The following is a 20,598-nucleotide window of genomic DNA, read 5'->3' as shown; positions in this document are numbered from 1 at the left end:
CAACTGAAGCCAAGCAGGCACTCTCAAAAGGAATGTCAGATATTTACTGTTTAGCACAAGTAATTTACACTGCTGCTACACCTTCTGCAGTACATCCTACACTCCACTTCTTCAACTCTGCAATTCTCACCCATTAAAATCCTTGAGTATCTGCATGTATCAAGAAAATCTCTAAAAGAACATTATAAAATTCCTAAGTAATCATTATAAAGCTTTGATTACTCTCTGATGTTATCTGAGAGAAGAAAGCACAGTAACTCTAGCAGGGTGGAGGGAAGGAAATGTGGAGAGAGGAAAATATAGTTTAACTGATGAGTATTTCAAGTTGTAACAATCCTTTTAGCTAATACTTCAAAAAGAGCCCCCAAAACAGAAAAGTCCTCCCAACCAAAGCATTTCTTCACTCCCTTTAGCTTTACAATTCAGATTATTCCCATATTAAAATGCTCCTTGGGATTCATACAGGAGGGTATTATTTGAAGGATAAACAGGAGCTACAACTACGTAGCTTTTGCAAAGCTTTGTATTGGGTTTGCTTATGTCATTAAATGAGCAAAACTGGAAAAGGTCCCAGAACGAGTGAGAAGCATAAGGAAGCTGGCAATGAGTACACCGGGCTCAAGTACAAAAACACATTACTAAGCAAAATGGGGGACAAAACAAGGCGGGAGGAGCAAGAATGTGATATATAACAAATTGCAGATTTTAAATGGCCAGCAAATCACAGAATCACGGAATCAACCAGGTTGGAAAAGACCTCTGAGATGATCAAGTCCAACCCATGACCCAACACCACTCTCTCAACTAGACCATGGCATTATCACATCCAGTCTCTTCTTAAATACCTCCAGGGATGGTGACTCCACCACCTCCCTGGGCAGCCCATTCCAATGTCTGATCACTCTCTCTGTAACGAATTTCTATCTAATGTCTAACCTAAACCTCCCCTGGCACAGCCTAAACAGCCCCAGCTCCCTCAGAAATGAATCCACATAGGTAATTAGAAACTCAGAAAGATGGATATTGGGGAAATGTGTATGGATAAAGCTGCTGTGATGGCAGGTTATAGACTAGCACCAGGTTTAAAACAAAATTGGTCAAGTATTTGAGGGACTAAATAAGATAAGGATTATCACATAGATAATTTAACATTAAGATTACAAATAAATGGCCTTTTCCCCTTGTAGACAAGTAAAACATGTTTTACTTTGTTTTTCTATTACTCGCTTCTTGAGTATTAGGTTGAGATGAGAAAGATAAGAACCAACTGTGGGGAAAGGAGGAAGCCAGGAGGGAAGCTTCCAGGAGAGCTGAAAATAGCACTGTACCACAGTGACTAAGGCTGAGCCTCCGCTTACAAGGTGTGTGTTTTACAGCACCATGAGTAAGGCGTGGGCCCTCCTACAGGAGCACAGCAGAGGCTCTACAGGTTTTACCACAAGGCTCGCCTTGGGCAGAGCCTTTACAGCAAGCCCTGCTAGAGCCTAATCTATCCAAATCTAATCTATTTTCTTTAACCACATCTGTCTAATGAAACATATCACTTCTCTCTAACAACCTTGCCTAATTCTGTCTCTGCTTGAGATTTTAAAAGTTATCATGCACTATTATTACTTTATAATATAGAAACAATTAGACTTTGTCACCAGTAGTAGTATTATTATCACTATCTGCTCTTGCAAAAGACTGCCATGGGCTATCCAGTAACTCTCTATGTTTAGCTACATGAACATCAATGTACTACACAAGTGCTTTCATCAGAGGTGAAGTTCTGTCTTGTTATTCAAGCTACCCATCCCCACAGCTGAGTATGTTTAAAATACAGTTCTGCAACACAGCTGGACAAAGCTCCTTATCAAGAATCAATTAAAATATATATTAAGTTTGGACATCATTCTCTGATCTGATTAACATTCTGCTACTTTTGTGAATTCTACAGGTGTTTAAACATAAACCAGGATTATTATTCTGCTTATTACCAACATATCACCAAGGTCACAGTGAACAAGGCAGAGGCTGATCTGAAGTCATGAACATGTTTCATTCTGACCTCAGTATAACTCCACTATGTGTAACAATCCTCAGCTTGGAAATCATTACACCTATGCACACACATATCAATGTGTGGGCATTCAATGCTTTTTTAGATTCGGTATACATCTTGGAAATTAAAACAATGACTCTGGCTAAGGCTAACTATAACCAAGAGTCCTCTTTCTGCTATATTGTAAGGCTTTTGAAGAACACAAATGTGAAGAAAAACAACATCTTTTGTCCAATACATGTTGTATTGCTGCATTTTGAATGTATATTTCTATAACAATCTTACAGTTTTATAAAACATTGTTAATTTGAAATAGTTTGCACAGAAAGGGACAGGAGTTGTTGGTACTGAGCACTTAGATCTTGAACAGCTCTGCAAGACATCTTGATAGTAAGGCACACTCATGCTAACCAAACAAATGGAGTGCAGACCACTTCTCATTTTGACACCCACAATTGACACCTAAGGTGTCCCACAAGCATAGGAACAGCAAGATAAAAGAAGGAAAATTACTTCTTCCTGAAACCATATACAACAAACAGCAGAACGGGAAAACTTGAAAACTCACGGACAACACATTCATTCCAGCAAAAGAGAGCCTGCTTCCCACAGTGATTTAAGCAATGTCAAGTGTCTGTCCATCAGCTGTCCTGATAAGACGGAGAATTTTAGAATAACATAATGATCTTTCATTCTACAGAGATGCCCAATAAACCTGTGCTTTTGGGTTTCACATAAATACACTCTGTGGATCAATCGTTACAGACTAAGCTGTGGCACTGCTCCATGAGTGTGTCTGGTTCACTGCTTCAAAGGTTAATTGCAGCCCAGCTGAATTTAACTGTGCAGGCACCTTACTACAACTGTGAACATATGTCTTTCAGCATAGGTTGCTGTTTTCTTTAAAAGCACACAAAAAGAAATTCCTGATAAAAATGCTTACCTTAAAAAACAAAACAAAACAACCAAACAACAAACCACCACCAAAATAACAAACCAACCAAAAAAACCCCCCATCAACCAATCTTTTTTTTTTTTTCAATTGCCATCTCAGGTCAAAAAAAAGCACAGGATTATGATAAGCACAGAGAGCTACTTTCTAATGCTTTTGCCTTTAACTATTTTACCACGACAGCTATAGCATGTTTTGTGACTACTTTGGAAACAAAAGTTAAAACACTTACAGGGAAATGTACGTTAAAAACAAGGGTCATCTTATCCTCTTGGAATTTTTAACCTTAGATTCACTAGGATGCTCAAGAAAACTATCTAATCTGCATCATAACATACAGCTATGAAGTCAAACTGACCTCGAGAGATCTCATCAATCCTTTGATTTTGCTATTTTACTAAGTTATTCACAGAAAAACAAAGATGATTCATTCTTACATGAAATACAACTGGCCCAATTTAAAGCTCAGTTTAGCACTGAGCACGGAGAACACACACAAAAAAAGAGCTAATTTAGAACATGAAAGAAGTAGAGAAATGCTAACAATTAAACAGGCTTGGTAGCTGATGTGGAGAAAGAGCTTCTTATTAAAACTCAGATTGAGTTGCATTATATTCATTACACTGAACAATGAGAACGTTTTGGTGAAACTTTCCTGTTTTCATGGCTCTTTTCACAAACAGTCAACTGTGGAGAACGTTTCTTCTTAATTTACTGCTATCTAGAGCAGAGTAAACATTCAATAATCAAGACCCAGAAAAAACTGTCAAGTCTTAAAAAGAATTTTTTGGCTATTCTGAAATTCCAGAAAGACTAAAAAATATCACAACAACAAACCAAACCACAAAAAGCAAGCATTCCGTGAATAACAACAACAACAACAACAAAATAGACGGTGTCATGACCACAACATAAATAAGCTAAGTTTGAAACTTGTCACTGTCTGCAGCAGCTTACAAGTAGTATGTTTAACCTGGAGGGCAGCACAAAGTGCAAATGTGTATTTTAAAATAAAGGAAAGGCTGAAGCTACTAAAAAATCAGAACTAAACAGAAGTGGTAAAATGCTTTCTCTCCAATATTGCAACATATGAAAAGTTTGCTCAAACTCTAAACTTGAGTAGGCCAACATGTAGAAACCTGTCTTAGGGCTTTAGTTGCACCATAGATTTATAGCTCCACATTAATAGTAAAATCATCTCTCCTCTTAACAGGATAGTTTCTCAGTGAATCTGCTCTACTGGAAAATTGTTTAAAGTTCTCTCAAGCATCAGTAAGATATAGAGGCCAGGTCTATAATAAATTCTGAGAACAAGAAAAAAGATCTGCAAGTGTGAATACAAGTCACCGATCAAGAACATAATTTCACAGAAATCACTGTACCTGTGCTTAAAAGAAAAATGAAATTAATCCTTTTTCTGTGTTTAAACTATTGAGGTCAATTAGAAGTTAGCAGGAGCTTCCTCTGCTAAGCAGCAGCAACTGTGATGGTAGAAACTTAACACATTTATAGTGGAAACATTAATTTGTAAATATAATTGGGTGCTATGGGGGAAAAATCATGCCTTTGCTGATGATTAAAACACTTTAAGTGTAGAGTCAATTTTTTTAAGAAAGATTGTATTAATATAAACAATAAGTCCATATGATCAAGAAAAATATGCCAGTAAAGACCTCACTGACAAGTCTCCCTAGAACATAACCTCCTTGTTCTAGTTCAGTGTTTAACTCCACTGACCATGGAAGTACAGTTTTCAGAATGCCAACCACAAACAATCTAACTTTATGTTTACCTATGAACCTCAAAAGCCCCATGAAGTATGAAATGAAACAAGTACTACAAGCAAACTGCATTAACTCTTTCTGAACTTTAACTCTGTATACTTTCATGATGCCTAGAAAGAACATCGAAGCATGAAGCTACATTTTCATTCCTTTGTACCAAAATATTTCTCTTTACATAAGGAAAATGAAACTAAACATCTATATCACCTGTCCAATTGCTCTCTCTCTGACCCACATAGAAGGTTCACTTCAAAATGGATAACATACTTCATAACAAATTGAGCCTTGCTCTCTCTGTGCACGATGCTCTAGCTAAACGTGTGTTTTCCCCCCACAACATAGGAGCTTGCTCCAGATGTGAAGCAAAACAACAAAAACAAAGTCCACATAGAGGAAACACAAACCCTCAAAATAAGATTAGGAGAACATACCCTGTTCAAACAAACATACAACCTAATGGTGTATTTGTGATCAAGGAAAACAATCTTGCAAGGAAAAAACACAGGCATTCCTCACTTTGCTCAAGTCCATCTCCTGTGGATAAGAGAGATACAGCTGTACTCTTGAACCCATAAGGCTTGGAAACTAGGCCATTCTTGTGCTTAAGGCACTGAAGGAAAGAATTCTTGTCAGATACTTTCTCCCACGCCCCCTCTGTCCAAATCAAAACCATGTGTTCTTATGGTGCAAAAGCAAATCCAGAAGGGAAAAAAAAAAAACAGAAAGAAATTAAACATGGTATAATCATCATCCCAACTTGACTACTTCACTCTATCCTCTTATCTCTTGCCCTGCTCAATTTTTTCCTCTTTAAAATGCAGCTGTCCAGTAGCCTTCCCTATCAGAAAGGCATCCTTAACCACATCCACTTTAGCTGGCATCTGAGACATCACCCTTCCCTCGCTAGCCCACAGACAGGTGTGCATGTGTCATAATTATTTGTATGATAATGAAGCAAATCACATGACCATAGGTCAGTGCTTTATCCTTCCTTAAAACTCCCCCTGATGTGACATCTCAATCATTCTCATATAGCACTGGCTAGGTAAGACAAACCACAATTCCCACATTCCTCCTTGACCCTGGCCAGAGTTATCATCCAGCACTCCTGCCTTGTTTGTTCCTTCTTTCATCGTAAATGTGCCAGATTGCTCCAGCAGAATTAAACATTGATGCCTCTGAAAAGTACAAAACAAAATAATACCTTAAAACTTAGCTAGATGGGTGAGACCACGAAACAAATAAACAGTAATACCCTCACAGGTAACAGTAATACCTTCAAAAGATTAAATTACACTTACCAGAGTGAAAAAAGAAATGTATTCTTATGCCAAACTAAACAGGGCCTTAAGTCAGAAAAAAGCAAACTACAGCATTCTCATTTTTATTAATTTTATTAAAAGTACTATACAGCAAGTATTACAGAGCCAACTGTTGAATCTCCATGAGTATTTTCTTATACAGAGCTCCCCAAAAACATTTAGGAGGATATATTACTGATGCATGTCTTTTCTTTTGCCTTAATTCAGGAAAACCATTCCCCAATTTAACAACACAATACAACACACCATGAAGGGAAAAATATAGAAGCTCCTCTCTCCTCAATTAATACCAACTCAAAGAAAACAAAAGAGATTCTAGCTCAAAGCTTTCAATTCCTGTCTTCTCCAGCAACAGCAGAGAAGGGAAGTTCAGTTCACCCAAACTAACCCCAACTGCAAGTGTTTCAATGCACTGACACATTACCCGTCACAGCCTACGTAAAATGTATCAAGAGGAAGCTGTAAATAGTTACATGTACAAAATCAAAACACGGGGAAATTATTATTTTGAATACCACTCCTACCCCTCATTTGAAAAAACAAATCCGGTAATAGGCATGAAAATACAGTACAGCCTCCACCCATTAATTTCCCCAAGTTTCCCAATAAACTGTTCAGTAAGAATAAGTGTTTGACAATCATAATCTATTTATTTTCCTTAAACACAGCTTTCACGAAAGAGAAATAACATTTCCAGTGAAAAGTATTTATGGACATTTGCTAGAGAAGCTAAACATAGCATTGGGAGATGTCAGGAACAGCAAAAAGGCAAAGAAAAGACAAAGGGTGTGAATCTGCACAAGGCAGACCTATCAGTTACACACACACTGCTCCACCACCGCTGGCTCTCTCCACCTGTTGTGTGCCCGTTGTTGACAGTTCCTGTACTTCTTACTCCAGCTTTCTGATAAGACTTTATCAAGGAATACGCTACATGATCTTATCCCTTCTAGACTATTTTGAAAGGATGCAGTGGGATAAAAGGCACAAAGAATTATGGAAATATGCAAGTTTATCACCCATCCCATCAGGAACTCCTGTAATTCCTATGTATATTCTTATGATAGGTGCTATATCCAATTATTATATTATTTTACAAAAGACATAACAGATGCCTGCACACTGAGAAAAAGATGCATTAAAGTTTTATGTATTTTCTATTTTAAAGTACTGAAAGCAGCTGCCAAGAGACGGGGGGGGGTGGCGGTAGGGTAGTTCCCCGTGATTTCATGCAACAACCTCACACCATGTGCAAAGCACAGCTGGACGGGTACACAGGTTTGTAGTCAGAACCATCAATCAGCCCTCTCCGGGATACAGAGCTACAGTCTGTCCCTTGGGAGTCACACAATGGAGCCACACTGCCAAGATGGCCACACGCATGAGAGGGAAGAAAAGAGCCTCTCCTGAAGATCACCACTAGCTGCAGAACTTGGGAGAGCTTTGCAAATATACATACTCAAGGATTAGAAATAAGCACTATAAAGATGTATTTTTTTACCAGGCCAAAACCTGCCCCTTAACTCCTCACTCTTTCCAATTACTTCTCCCTTTTCTTGCAACTTCTCATTGCCTCAGTTACCCAGAGCTTACTAGCTTCACTTTGTACGTCAAGACCCATCAGCATAAACAGTTCCCCAGTCCATTAGTGTTTATTAGCAGAAGGAAGCACATTAAAAGTAAATTAAGAGTCTCACCTCACCCTCACAGAATCCATTTTAAATCAAGGAATGCTGCTGATCAGGAAGTCAGCAACGGACCACCTCCTCCATCCTACATTTGCCACTTTAGCAAAAGTCAGGGACACCGTGGGCAGCAAAAACGGCTTCCTGAGGTTGCCTGACAGGCAGACCTCGAGGTCTCTGCTCCAAAACCCAGCAGACGCCACACTAATGACAGCACTAGAATTACTTTGTGCAGATTTAGGAACTTACTACTGCACAGCTCTTCACTGTTTATCTGGCTGGAGGATTATATTCATTAGTATTAGGTTGCAGACTTACACCAAGGTTTTCAGAAGCAAATGTGCAATTTCCAGTACTCTGATATCCTGTACAAACATGGTTTTTTTCAGATACCCAATGCACTCCCTGAAATTACAACAATAAAAAATAACACTTACTATTCCCTAAGTGTCAAAATTGAGCACTTCCAAGTAGCATATCTTTTAAATGAACTACTAACATTTTAATTGAAGTTTTCATTCTAAAAAAGATGATGACATTTGAGAATATTTCCATTTGCCTTGTGTAAATTTTGCAAGTCTTACGCACTATATTACTGGATATATGCCTATATATGTCCCTGTCATCTATCTCTCATCGACATTCCCATATACATTTGAAATGGAGACTCATGAGTAACACATATCACACAAACCTGGGCTTTATCATTTAATTAAATCGAAGTTTTCATCTCAAGGATTTACTTTCGTTGTGACAATAACACAGAACTCATCAGTCCACGAAGAGCAAGGACAGACCAAATACATCTATTTGCTTTAACTAGTAATAATGCTGATATCGCTGTGTCAATTAAACTTCCACTGAGCAACTGATATTAAAAGCTCATTATAAAAATTCGCCAAGCTAGGGTTTCACTTCTTTAGCTATATTACCTCATTTCTGTTACCTCTGTCTTCCAAATCCTCTTCTCATATTCACTTTTCATTTTATATCAGTCAGTAGCCTATTCAGAAGAGACTACTGCTTGGGCTTGTACAGTACCAAACCTTATAAGCTCCTACTGTTGACCAGAACCTCTGTAGATTGATTCAATACAAACAAGCATCTTCTTCAACCACTTTCAGCCCATTAGGCCATCTTTCTTCGTTTCTTACCAATCACTTTCCACCCAAGTAGAAGGTGGGTATGGCTCCTTTTGCCCTCCTTCTGCCACCTTCCCAAAGGCAACTAACAATACCTACATTGCAAACATACCACTTTTAACATTGGTCCCCTCACCCCAGAGGAAAACGTCACACCTCCCACATTACCACCAATTTAAATAATCACCACTGATGGACAGGACCAGACAGGGTCCAGCATTCCTCAGGCACACCGTCTATCGTAGCCAAGACTGGTTGTTTTCTACAGAAGACCACCATAGCAGAGAACACCACCGTGCTCCCGCTCCACCGAGCCCGGGCGGAGCAGAGGAGAGCGCAAAGATGTTTAAACAGAGCACAAAGGAAGATACAACGAACTCGGGAGGAACCAAGGACCCGACCACAACCTCTCTGAGAGGCAACACAAAGCAAAACAGAGGAAGGAATACAGCAACACCAGGGACCGTCTTGGAGGTGCAAACTGAACAAAGAGCAAGTACCGCTGAACCCCAGAAAGCGAGACAGGGCCAAGCGCCGGGCGGTCTGACAGCCCACAAGTGGATATCCCGGCCCAGGCGCGGAGGTGCCCGGTGCGGGGGACGCCCTAAGGCGGGGCTGCCGCCCGCGGGGACTACAGGCCTCTGCCCGGCGGGGACCCGTGTGCGCCGACAGCCGAGGACATATAAGGGCAGCCCGGCCCAGCCCGGCCCGGCGGCGCTAGAAGGGGCTGCGGGAGCGCTCCCTGCGGGAGGCCCAGGGCCGCGGGGCGCTGGGGCGACGTGGAGCGCGGCGGGCCGGACCCGCCCCGGCAGCGCCGCACGGAGGAGCCCGGGGCGCGGGCAGGCGGCGGTGCCGGCCCGACCAAGGCCCGCCCGCCCCTGGGGCACCCGGCCGGGGTGGCACGGCGGGCCGGGCCGCCGCGGGTGCCGGGGAGTAGGCGAAGGGCGGGAGGGAAGGGGAGAGGGAGAGAGGGAGGGCGTCCCGGCGCGGCACTCACGTTCTCGGTGTCCCGCTCGTTGACGGTGGGCAGCGGCGTGCGGGTGGACATGGTGTGGGCCACCGCGGCGCCGCGCCCGGCGCTCTGAGGGGAGAGGCCGCTCCTAGGCCGCGGCGGAGCCCGCCGGCCGCCCCCGCCGGCAGCCGGGCGCACACGGCGGGACGCGGGGGCCTCCTGCCCGCTACGCGCCCGGCGCCATCGCCTCGCCCGCCCCGCCGACCCTCCGCCCGCCTCGCCGCCGGGCTCCGCGCAGCTCGGGCGCCGGCGGCTCCTCCTCCTCCTCCGCCCTCCTGCCCGCTCAGGTGAGCGGCCGGCAGCGCAGGGGGGCCGCGGCGCCTCCTCACTGCATCCGGCAGCGGCACCAGCCCCTCCTCCCCGCTCCCCTCCCCGTCTGTCCCCTCCTCCTCCACCTCCTCCCCCTGCCGGCCCCCGCCCCGCCGGCCCCGCCGCAGGAAGCGCCGCGCGGGGCGGGCGGGCGCGGCAAACGTGGGCGGGCGGGGCCGGCGCCGCCACCGCCGCTGTGGCCGCGGCCCCGTCACGGGCCCGGCTCGGGTGGGGGCCGGGGTGAGGTGGGATGGGACCTCATAGCTGTCCACAGCTTCCTCCCGAGGGGAAGCGGAGGGGCAGGCACCGATCTCTTCTCTCTGGTGACCAGTGACAGAACCCGGGGGAATGGCCTGAAGCTGTGTCAGTGGAGGTCAAGGCTGAATGTTGGGAAAAGGTTCTTCACCCAGAGGGTGGTTGGGCACTGGAACAGGCTCCCCAGGGAAGTGGTCACAGCACCAAGCCTGACAGAGTTCAAGAAGCGTTTGGACAATTCTCTCGGGCACATGGTGTGATTCTTGGGGTGTCCTGTGCAGGGCCAAGAGTTGGACTCGATGATCCCTGTGGGCTCATTCCGGCCTGGGATATCCTGTGGTTCTGTGGGACAGGTGTGAGGGAGGCCGAGGGAAGGGCGTGTCGCAGCGCCCCTGGGCCAGGGCCCGCCGGGGGACCGGGCGTGTCCCTCAGCCTGGCGGGATGAGGAGGCCCGGGAGCGATGAGGAATTCAGCGGGGCTCGGGGAGCTGGGGATTCCTAAGCCCCCTGTGTGAGGGATGCGGGACGGAGCCCGCGGGGGTGCTGGGCCCCGCTGATAGTGGCTAGTGGGTTGCCAGGGATTGTCTCTTGTCTCTCAGTTGTGTCTTCTTACCAGGAGCAGTCCTGCCTGCCTCTCCCACAGCTCCAAGTCCACAAGGCACCGACTTTCTGGAGGTTTGTAAACCCCACAAAGCACCTGTGTAAATCAAGCCATTTATTTCTAAACCTTTGCTAAGGCCAGCCGGCCTCCCTTACCCACTTGAAGCTGAAATGGGATCAACAAGACTTCGCAGCACATCCTTGCACTTATGTCCGATGGGTACGCAGTCCTCGAACGCTTAACCAGTGACCTCATGTGCTTAAAATTAGAACCATACGCATTTTTATCTTTGAGAAGTTACTAGTGTTTACATGGCAGCAGCTTTTGCTATAAAACCAGCTGAACCCTTCACCAAATTCTAAAAATAATCTGCAAAAATACGAACAACCTTGCCTGCACCAAAAACAAAAGAAAAACAGTGGGTCTGAACTTCCATTGCAATATTTCGACACATCTGTGTAGCTGGGGCTGGAAACATCTTCATAAATTGTGTAAACACAATCCTTTTTCTGTAAGATCTTCCTTATGAAAACATTTTGGAAGGCACTTCATGAGCTGTATGTCTGTCTTCAGGAAGCCCTTAGGTGCTTGTGAAAGAGTATGGACTGTTATACATTACTTATATTTATAGATAATATATACACACACCTTTATTTATAGATACACTAGTAGAGGATATTTTATTCTGGCTGTATTAATTCTGGTGTGACTCAAGAGGTGCCCCCAGCTCCTCAGCACTGGTCAGCTTAGAGTGGAGTTTTCCACATGTTTAGAAAACTTCCTCTGCATCTGATGCAGGCACAGGCAGAGAACATCCCCATGTTGTATGAGCTGCATAAGTGGACTCGCTGTTTGCACTTTCAGCATCATGTTGCTCTGAGCATTCATGATTCGTCAGTCTGGAATGACAGAGGTTCCCAGCTAGTCCTCTGACCAAAGCCTCCCAAATCCTGGCAAGGGCCTCTGTGAGCTCATGGCTCTCTCCGCACATAGCTGGCACTACTGACTGCAAGGGAAATTTTAGGGTCTTTTGTTTTTACTGGGAACAAAATAATCCAGGATTGGGTTTGCTTGAGGTAAACAGCCATGGTCTAGCCAGCATGTCAAAACAAGTTTGTTGACAAACTGGATATTAACCCAGTTTAGTTGCTTAGCTCATCAAAGTGCATTTGCTTTTATCCCAAATAAGAACAAGGCTGTGTCTGGGGCTCTGCGTGGGGTCTGACTCTGCAACCCTTACTTGGTCAAAACTCCCACTGATGTAAACCCATCATGGTATGGATTTAGGTACGTGCTTGTGGTCAGAGAAGAAAGGAGTGCAAACTCCAATGTCTTTCTAAGTGTGTTTAATGGCACCACCAACTAAGGGAAAGCTTAGAAAGACTTCCTGCCTTACAATTTGAATATGCTTTGGTCAGTAATTCATAGGAAAATGTTAGGTCATCAGAAATTGAAAGTGTAATAATGTAATAATTCTTGTTTTCTGAAGATCTGCTTTGCAGTTGCTTTGGCTGTGGTTGTTACTATTATCATCTTTCTTGTTGATAAGGTCACTCAGTCATTTAATAGCTCGGTTTAATTTTGTTGTGTTATTACTACAGGCTTCTTCTTTCTCCCAGGTGGGAAAAATGCAGGGACAATGACTGAAGAGCTGCGTGGAAGAGAAGGTGATGATAGAGATCGTCCCATCATCCCCTGGCCACTCTCCAAAGAGACAAAACAGAAGAGAGGCAATGGGTTGAGCACAAAAATGGCCTGGAAGGAGGATGCTCCAAACTATCTGAGACCTGCAATAAAATATGCAGGAAGTTATTGCTGCTTCAAGTAGCATTAAGTCCTACCTGGTGCCCAGCATGAGTCACAGAGCACACACAGGCTCCACTGGTGGCAGCAGCACAGCCTCTGCAGCTGTAGAGGGGTGGAAGCACGAGGCAGTGAGGGGAAGGCTATCATTTTGGAAAGGTAGGAGCATTTTTCTTGGGAGACCATGTTTTGAGAAGCTGGAGGAAGCCTTGGTTCCTCACATCAGAATTGAGAAGAACAGACTCATGTCAACAGAAAGCTCTGACTAGAGGTTGTGCTCTTTTGCCCTGAGCTCCAAGACACTTGCACAGACGCCTGCTCAACCCCAGGCAAGTACCTGGTTGTTTTGTTCCTGGCTGGTTCAGCAAAGAGAAAGGATGCAGATCTCAAGATTTAAACTTTTACACCATTATCATTCTGAAAACCGCTCATTCTCTTCACTTTGCCAGAAATGGCATGTTTATTGGTGACTAGACAACTTTGTTTAGTGAGGAAACTGAGGTGTCAGTGAGCTTTGTAGGCACTTGTCCCTCCCAAGGGGAACTCCAGCAGTGAATCAGCTGCAGCTTCTCAGCACACAGGCAGAATAGTCTCATTTCTTTGTGCCTTGTAAAGCCGAGCCCACATGCCTCCCCCTCCATGAAGCCAGGTGGCTGATGCTTAGGCCTGCTCTTTTTCTTTGCAGGGATGTGCTGGATGGGAGGAGTGCAGCCAGACAAGCACAGGAGCCTTGGTCCCTCCAGCCAGGCACAAGGCTGGCTTCCTGGCTCCAGCGCTCCCTCTGGACCCCCCTTGGATGGTCTGTCATTAACTTAGTGACTGACTTGAACTTCAGCACTTTAAGTGTGGATATTTCACCACCTTAAGGGTAACTGGATCCTATCCACTACTTAGCAGTGATTTCAGACACTGACTTGAATGAAACCTTTTCCCACAATGTTCAAATTCAGTTCTCAACAGCAAAAGGGTGAGAGGTTCAGTAATAAAACAGGAACAGGTGACCACTGAGATGTGAATAAAATAGAGCAAAATCATGGTCTTTATTGCCTTTCATTACACCAGGACATCTACTGTAGTGTGGAAAACTAAATGAAAGACCTGGCAAATATGAAAGAGTAAAATACCTCTAGCTGCACGTAATAAGGCTGCAATAGCATTAGGAAGTCCTGGAGTCATTACAAACTACAGATACAAGGCTCCACGGGTTGTTTACTTTCATGAGGGACACAGGACAAAATTATATGTGCTCTGAATATGTGTAGCTTTTGTAAATATATTATTAGTTACAGTCAAGATTCTGATTTTGCCATAAGAATCATTAGAAAGTACAGTCTTAGCGAAAAGTTAAGGAACTCATAATTTGCCCAAATACTTTAAACCTGCAAACAAATTAGCTTTTTCTTTTAATTTGAATAGCAACTCATACCCCTTGTGAATACTCTTATCATGTATATGCAAAACAAAAAAAAGGTTTTAGATGCACTTAACAGGCCAGAATTGGTCTCAAGGTCAGTTGTACTGACATTTTTCCCTAAATGTAATTAAGTTTGTGTCTTCACGTTTTCTGAGTAACTGAAGATTTTTATTGTTTTGATGCCATTATGAGGAACTGCCATGAATGCCCATGTAGGAACTTCAGATGGAAACAATAAATAAAAGCAGCATTTGTCACTGATCAGCCTGGACCTCTGGGAGGAGTATAATAAAATCATAGTACAACTTTATAGTTACAGAGCATTCTTGCACATCTCGAAGGCCTCTAAAATGGTATCAGCAAATTTACTCCAGAGTAGGAAGAACTATCTCTTTAACACCTAAGTTGCCAATGGTCTGAAGAAGCTTGTAAGGGTGGTTGCTCTGTCCTCGGGCATGCTCTGATGGCCTAAAAAAACCAGAAGTGTGTTGTAAACCGGTCCCACTTTGTTAAAAGATCTCTGCACTGGTTCTCATTGCTAAAAATAGGTAGTTTTGGTTGTTTCCTTCGGCTTTGATATCTCATCTTTCTTTTGACACCCCCAGTCTCTTCATCCACAGAGCCAACCTCTTCCCACATCTGAAAAGTTTCAGAAAGGAAACGAGCAAGCCACTGTAGCACTGAGTTAGAACCACAATGAAACCTGGGGCAATGGCAACTGCATGAATTTCACCCCTTGATTTCATTTGCTGCAGCATTTTTTGACTGTTGTGGCTTTCAGTAGTGGTTTCAAACTTTCTTTTTAAAAAAGTCTCATTTTCTTTCCTTTTTTTTTTTTTTCTTTTTGTAGCTTGAGTTTAGATTAAGTATCTTGGCAAAGGAGGTAAGGCTTAAATCATTTTCATGCATCAGCATTGACAATATCTTCTTTGCTATTCATTTTTTTGGGAAACATTAATATTCTTAGAAAAGACTATGTATCAGAGAGTAATAACAATGAAAACAGTGTAGCATGTTGGAAGTATCTGTAATGTATCTGTATATGCAATATCTTGGTATTCTCTTTATCTGAAAATATTTATTTGTTATGAAAACATGTTAAAGAGTAAAATAACTATTTAAATCAGGTACTTACACAATTCCTATCATAGCTGTATCTGAGCTATCACACAAGACATAATGCACCTCTGCATCAGAGCTGGGAAGCTTTCCTAGCTGTTGCTCATCTGTAGATCTGAGAAGCAGAGGGACTAAATAGCCTGTCCAGGAACAGAGAGGAAGCCAGGGACAAAGGAGACAGCAGGCTCCTAAAAGTGGTCCTTAGGGACCCTCTGGGTACTGTTTTAAACCCAGCTTTAGATAACCCCAGGAGATGGGGAAGGATGACAGAAAGCCTTCAACGAGATGCCTGGTGATCTGCCATTGATCTTTAGAGGGCCACCAGAGACCAGAAGTGGGGGAAGAGTTGGGAAAGGCAATTAACCTAAGTGGTCACAGATGTTCTCACTCTGCATCTGCCCTCTGCAGACTTCAGTGGTGTGGTTTCTGTGAAAACAGAAACTCTGTGCTAAATAGAGCTGCTACCCCTGGCAAAAATCTAATTTTTCCGAAGATGTATTCTACAGTAGCACAATAAGAGCTCCTTGATGCAGAAAGGTGCGAAGCTATCCTGCAGCAGTATTGCATATTCTGATCCAAGGAAGAACAGCTTTTGATCCAGTAACAAGTTCCTGGTTTTGCTACGAGTTGATGCAATAAATGATTCTGTAACAGGAAAGTCCCTAACTGTTGCAAAGACCCTATGTAATCCTCAGGGAGCATGGGGTCAGTTTGAGGAGTCTTTCCTCTGCCCATTTTAAGGAGAGCAAGGAAAGAAAGATTTGAGCTAAACTCCTAACTGCAGCATTTAAGCATGTGTATGGGGGGAGAGGGGATGGGTGTATTTTTTTACTTATTTAGGATTTATTTTTGTAATATTTTGTTTGGTTAAAATACCTTGTTGAGTGTACTAGGTTTCATTTTTTACTGAGTCATTCTACCACTTTAGAGACTTAATATGACTGGGGTTGTGTGGTACTTTTTTTCCATCTCTCCCCTAGCCCTCCCACCCCCCCCAGAAAAAGCAGACTCCTCGTTTTGTTTTCCGCTGACTGCACTGAACTAGCAGAATAGCCTTAATTGACAAAATGACAGGATAGAATAAAATGTTGGAGGGGAAGAACTGACACAGGCATTCCTGGACTTTTTAACAGTTCAACCACAATGACCTGTTCAAATGAATGCACTACTTCCATGAGAGAAAGTAAATTTTATTTCTCTCAGAACTTGAATGTCAAACAAAGTGGCCAATAACTGCTTACTGCCATGAGTTGTACTGACCACTGTTGTATTTGACAGTGGACTGAAGACTAACCTGAAATCCGTCCCGCCTTCTCCAAGGTAATCAGGAGCAGAGAAAGGCCGTCTGGACCTCCTGTAACAGCCACTGAGCTGGAGCTGGCAGTAACCTCATCTGCAATAGCTTCAGCGATGGATTTAAAAGAGGACTCATTCTAGAGGTCTCCTTTAAAGAGTCCTAAGGGGGTGTCAAACAACCAGATGAGAATTGCAAGGCATCAGAGTTCACTCTGAATTGACTAAATGTCTGCACAAAAACAACACTTTGAAGTCAAGTGCAGGGAGAGCAAAGGGAACCTTACTCTGAGTTGCCTGGTCACTGCTGAGATGTGATAACTGACTGTACAGGGCCCAAGTCTGCCACCAGTACCATTGCCGTGCAAAACCATGTCATCTTGCTTTCCCAGCCTGTGAAATAAGGGTGCCTGGAAATGGGGAGGAGAACACAGAAAACAAGAAAAGCAGCATGTTGTCAGATTCTACTTTTTAAGTTATCCAGAGAAGTAAGAAACAATGTCAACCCGATTTCCAGAATGAGATAAAAATAAACCAAAGGGTTTATTTTTAGATGTACCAAGCCATCCAATAACAATTCAGCTTTATGGCATGTATGAATAGGATCCAAGTTCTGATTTTGGTCATAGTGCTGGAAATTTTCCATTGGCTTCAAAGATAATTAGCAGTTTCACCAAAGTAATTTGACCAGAATTTGACCATAGGTCTATTGTTCCTTGACGTGATGCACTTATAAGTTTTAGTGGAAAAATAATGATAAAAAACCCCAAATAGAAGCAACATACTGCTCTAGCTCACAGTTTCTTTGAGGTTTAAATGATTTTAAGTGTTTTGAGAATGAACAGTGCTCTACGTATGCTAAGCATTATTATGCATTATATAAATACATAATATCAGGCATGCTATTTTCATCTTTGCCCACAGCACGATAATGACGTATCTGCAGTAGGATGAAATGCAACACTATATTTAATAAAGGTTATGGATTTTGTTTGTATTTCATGTTGTTAGGTGCTATGCTGCTTCTGATATCTAGGTCACTGTTCAAATCTATCAGAGGTTAACCATGGCCAGTTGTTCCTATCTGGCACCTGATATGCCTCTGTTGCTACAGGAAAAGTTGTTCCCCTCTCTAAATCATGAGCTTAGTTTAAAGTCAGTGAAAACACTCTGTGATGGTGCCGGTGCTTACAGGGATGGAAGAAAATGCCAGTCTTTATTCTGGGATATTCAAAACTCAGCTACGCAGTGTTGGTGATAGTGATGTAAAATGAACTAAGGGCATATAGCTGAAGTACTGTAAATTCCAGCACCTTTTAGGAGCACTAAAAATCTAAATAGAATATCTGAGAATAAGTTTAGTAAGCTAATGGTTTACTTGAGAGAATAATTTCATTTTTTCACAGACCCGATGTGATTGCAATGAAGTGTGGGATAGAAGATCTCACTGGGGTACCAAAATGTTTTCCAGTATGGTTTGCAAATCCATCTTTGACAATGCCATGTTGCAAAACTGAAATATATATACAAATTTTTCAAGTTAGATTTGTGTCATAAGCCTAACTTTTGGCACTACTCATCTATTGTTCATATTTGCCCCACAGAAGTACACTGAAAATGCACTGGAAGAAATCTTAAGGCCTCCTGGTCAGTTTTTACTGAGTTTTTACTAGAAAGAGAACTTGCAGTAGTTCAAATCCTGATGGATAAAAAACAGCTGAGCCTGCACCCTTCCTTCTAATTTCCATAGCAGTTGTTGCTGAGTAAGAACTGGATGCATCTGCTGCTCCTGCATCAGGACTGCTGACATGAACATGTAGGAGGAAGATCAAACTCCAGCAAGGACGGACTTCAGGAGCTGGTTCATTCTTCTTTCACACGGATGGGAGTGTCACAGCGCGCTTTCCTGTCTAATCAGTCTCAACACAACCTTGCACAACTCAGCCTGCTTTAAGCTTTTAACCAGGGTGTAGGAGTTCAGAAAAGAAACCACCTCCCTTCCCCCAAGAAAAATGTAATTGCAAAGATTTGTTTTGATGTAGCATGTACAGTAAACTTGAATCACCAAAAGTGAACCACACATTTGTGCAAGTATTTTTTCCTTCCCTAATTTTCATTCCTAGTTAGCTATTCATTTTATTTACCTTCTAGAGAAAACACACTAGAGACGGGATCTGACTCCCAGTGAGGCTCATGGTAGAGCTGCCAGGGCCATAATCCCTGAGGCTGTAAGACAGCTCCTCTCTGGTAACCCTGCTGGGGCTATCCCAGTATATACCAGCAGACAATCTGGTCCCCATCATCATTAATGCAGACAGTGACTCATCTCACAGGCCAAAGCAAATGTTAATACATAGTAATAATATCTAAATAGTGCATGGTGATAGATTCCACTCTCATTGTAATTGTGGTACTAATTACAAGTGCTACTTAATCTTTATAAGACTCATTTGTTTTAATACTCTGAGAGAGATCAGGAGGCTAGTGAATTTAAGGCTTCATACAAAAAAGCCTTGATGTTACATGATCTGCACTAAAAGCAGTGCATATATATGCAACTTCAGTGTCAGAATCGTGGTTCTTGTAAGCTCTCTAGATCTCTGGTGAACCCTACACAGAAGCCTCAAATTTATCCTTCTGTTAACAAGCTCAGAATATGGATCTTGGTTATTGTTATTACCGGTATACAGCATGTGGAGATGTGGAGGACAAATGGCAGAGCAGTCTAAAATTCAAATTAAGCAATAAATGGGCATAGTAAATATCAGGGTGGGAGTGGAATACCAAGGGACAAAGCCAATAAAATATTGTTAATTTAGGGAAGATGGTCCAACAAAATTAACTAGTATTTAACAATCACATACTCACTGTAGAGTCATTTATTGTGACATCAATACAAAAACCACTAATGAAAGGCTACAGAAAAGTACTGATTGGGCCCCTTAATATAGATCTAAAACAATGCCATCAATGAATATGGGAATTCCTTGACAAGATGAAAAGACAGGCTGAGAGTTGGGGCTGTTCAACCTGGAGAAGACTGGCAGGACCTTGGAGCATCTTCCAGGGCCTGCAAGAAAGCTGGAGAGGGACTTCTTACCAAGGGCATGTAGTGAATGATAGGACAAGGGGAAATGGCTTCAAACTGACAGAAGGTAGGTTTAGACTGGATATTAGAAAGAAATTCTTGACTGTGAGGGTGCTGAGGCACTGAAACAGGTTGCCCAGAGAAACTGTGGATGCCCCATCCCTGGCAGTGTTCAAGGTCAGGTTTGATAGGGCTCTGAGCAACCTGGTCTAGTGGAAGGTGTCTCTGTCTGTGGCAGGGCCATTGGAACTAGATGGTCTTTAATGTCGTTTTCAACCCAGACCATTATATGATTCTATGATAATCCTATCTCTGTACTTACACAACCTCTTTTACCATGCCTCCTGAGCATCTTTCTCATTATAATTCTCATATCCCATGCAATTGGGAAGCTTTAAAGAAGGCCCACAGCAGCAGGCATCCCTGGGAGGGGGGCAGGCTTCCAGAGTTAGCACAGCCAGCACGGTTTGTCCTAGCCTGAGTACCTGATCCCTACCCCCTGATAGCACAGCTGCTGGCACCACTACTTAGCAGCAGCGCTCCAAGCCCTCCCTATCCCATCTCGTCCTTCTCTTTACCCTTGCTCTTGGTTTTCCTGCAGCATGACTATGCCACTATCTAAGTCTTTGCCTCTATTCCCAGCAGCCTGAGAGACACAGGAGAGAAGGTTGGGGCTGCTCCTTCTCAGAGGAAAGGAAAGTGCTGTTGCTTTTGGGAGAGGGAAAGAAAGTAAACTCTTTTCTTATCCCCATCTGCACTTCACTGATCTTACCAGT

General features: G+C 43.1%; 1 protein-coding gene and 2 long non-coding RNA genes across 7 annotated transcripts in view; 2 read left to right on the top strand and 1 right to left on the bottom strand.

Annotated features, from left to right (window-relative positions):
- The window catches only part of MARK1 (microtubule affinity regulating kinase 1), a 57,429-nt gene extending 47,280 nt beyond the window's left edge, over positions 1–10,149 (bottom strand). For 2 of the 5 annotated variants that reach the window (XM_027681741.1, XM_027681744.1), the window contains exon 1: positions 9,927–10,055. In XM_027681741.1, coding sequence (XP_027537542.1) covers positions 9,927–9,977 — 51 coding nt within the window. In that variant the 5' untranslated portion in view covers positions 9,978–10,055. Of the gene's footprint in view, positions 1–9,926 lie in introns of all 5 variants that reach the window. The other 3 variants (XR_003533942.1, XM_027681743.1, XM_027681742.1) reach the window with 3 other exon arrangements.
- A 575-nt stretch (positions 10,150–10,724) lies between these two features.
- Positions 10,725–15,326, top strand: LOC113966755. The gene is made up of 3 exons (XR_003533943.1): positions 10,725–11,324; positions 12,707–13,067; positions 13,594–15,326. It is a non-coding gene; the product is annotated as an uncharacterized LOC113966755 (long non-coding RNA).
- A 1,097-nt stretch (positions 15,327–16,423) lies between these two features.
- LOC113966756 lies at positions 16,424–18,809 on the top strand. Its single transcript, XR_003533944.1, has 2 exons — positions 16,424–17,222; positions 18,485–18,809. It is a non-coding gene; the product is annotated as an uncharacterized LOC113966756 (long non-coding RNA).
- Positions 18,810–20,598: the final 1,789 nt, after the last annotated feature.

The sequence above is a fragment of the Neopelma chrysocephalum genome, unplaced genomic scaffold, assembly GCF_003984885.1.
Source record: "Neopelma chrysocephalum unplaced genomic scaffold, ASM398488v2 Primary Assembly neopelma1_61b, whole genome shotgun sequence".
NCBI lineage: Eukaryota > Metazoa > Chordata > Aves > Passeriformes > Pipridae > Neopelma > Neopelma chrysocephalum.
The sequence above is the reverse complement of the archived record's forward strand: the minus strand, read 5'-3'. Positions and strand labels throughout refer to the sequence as shown.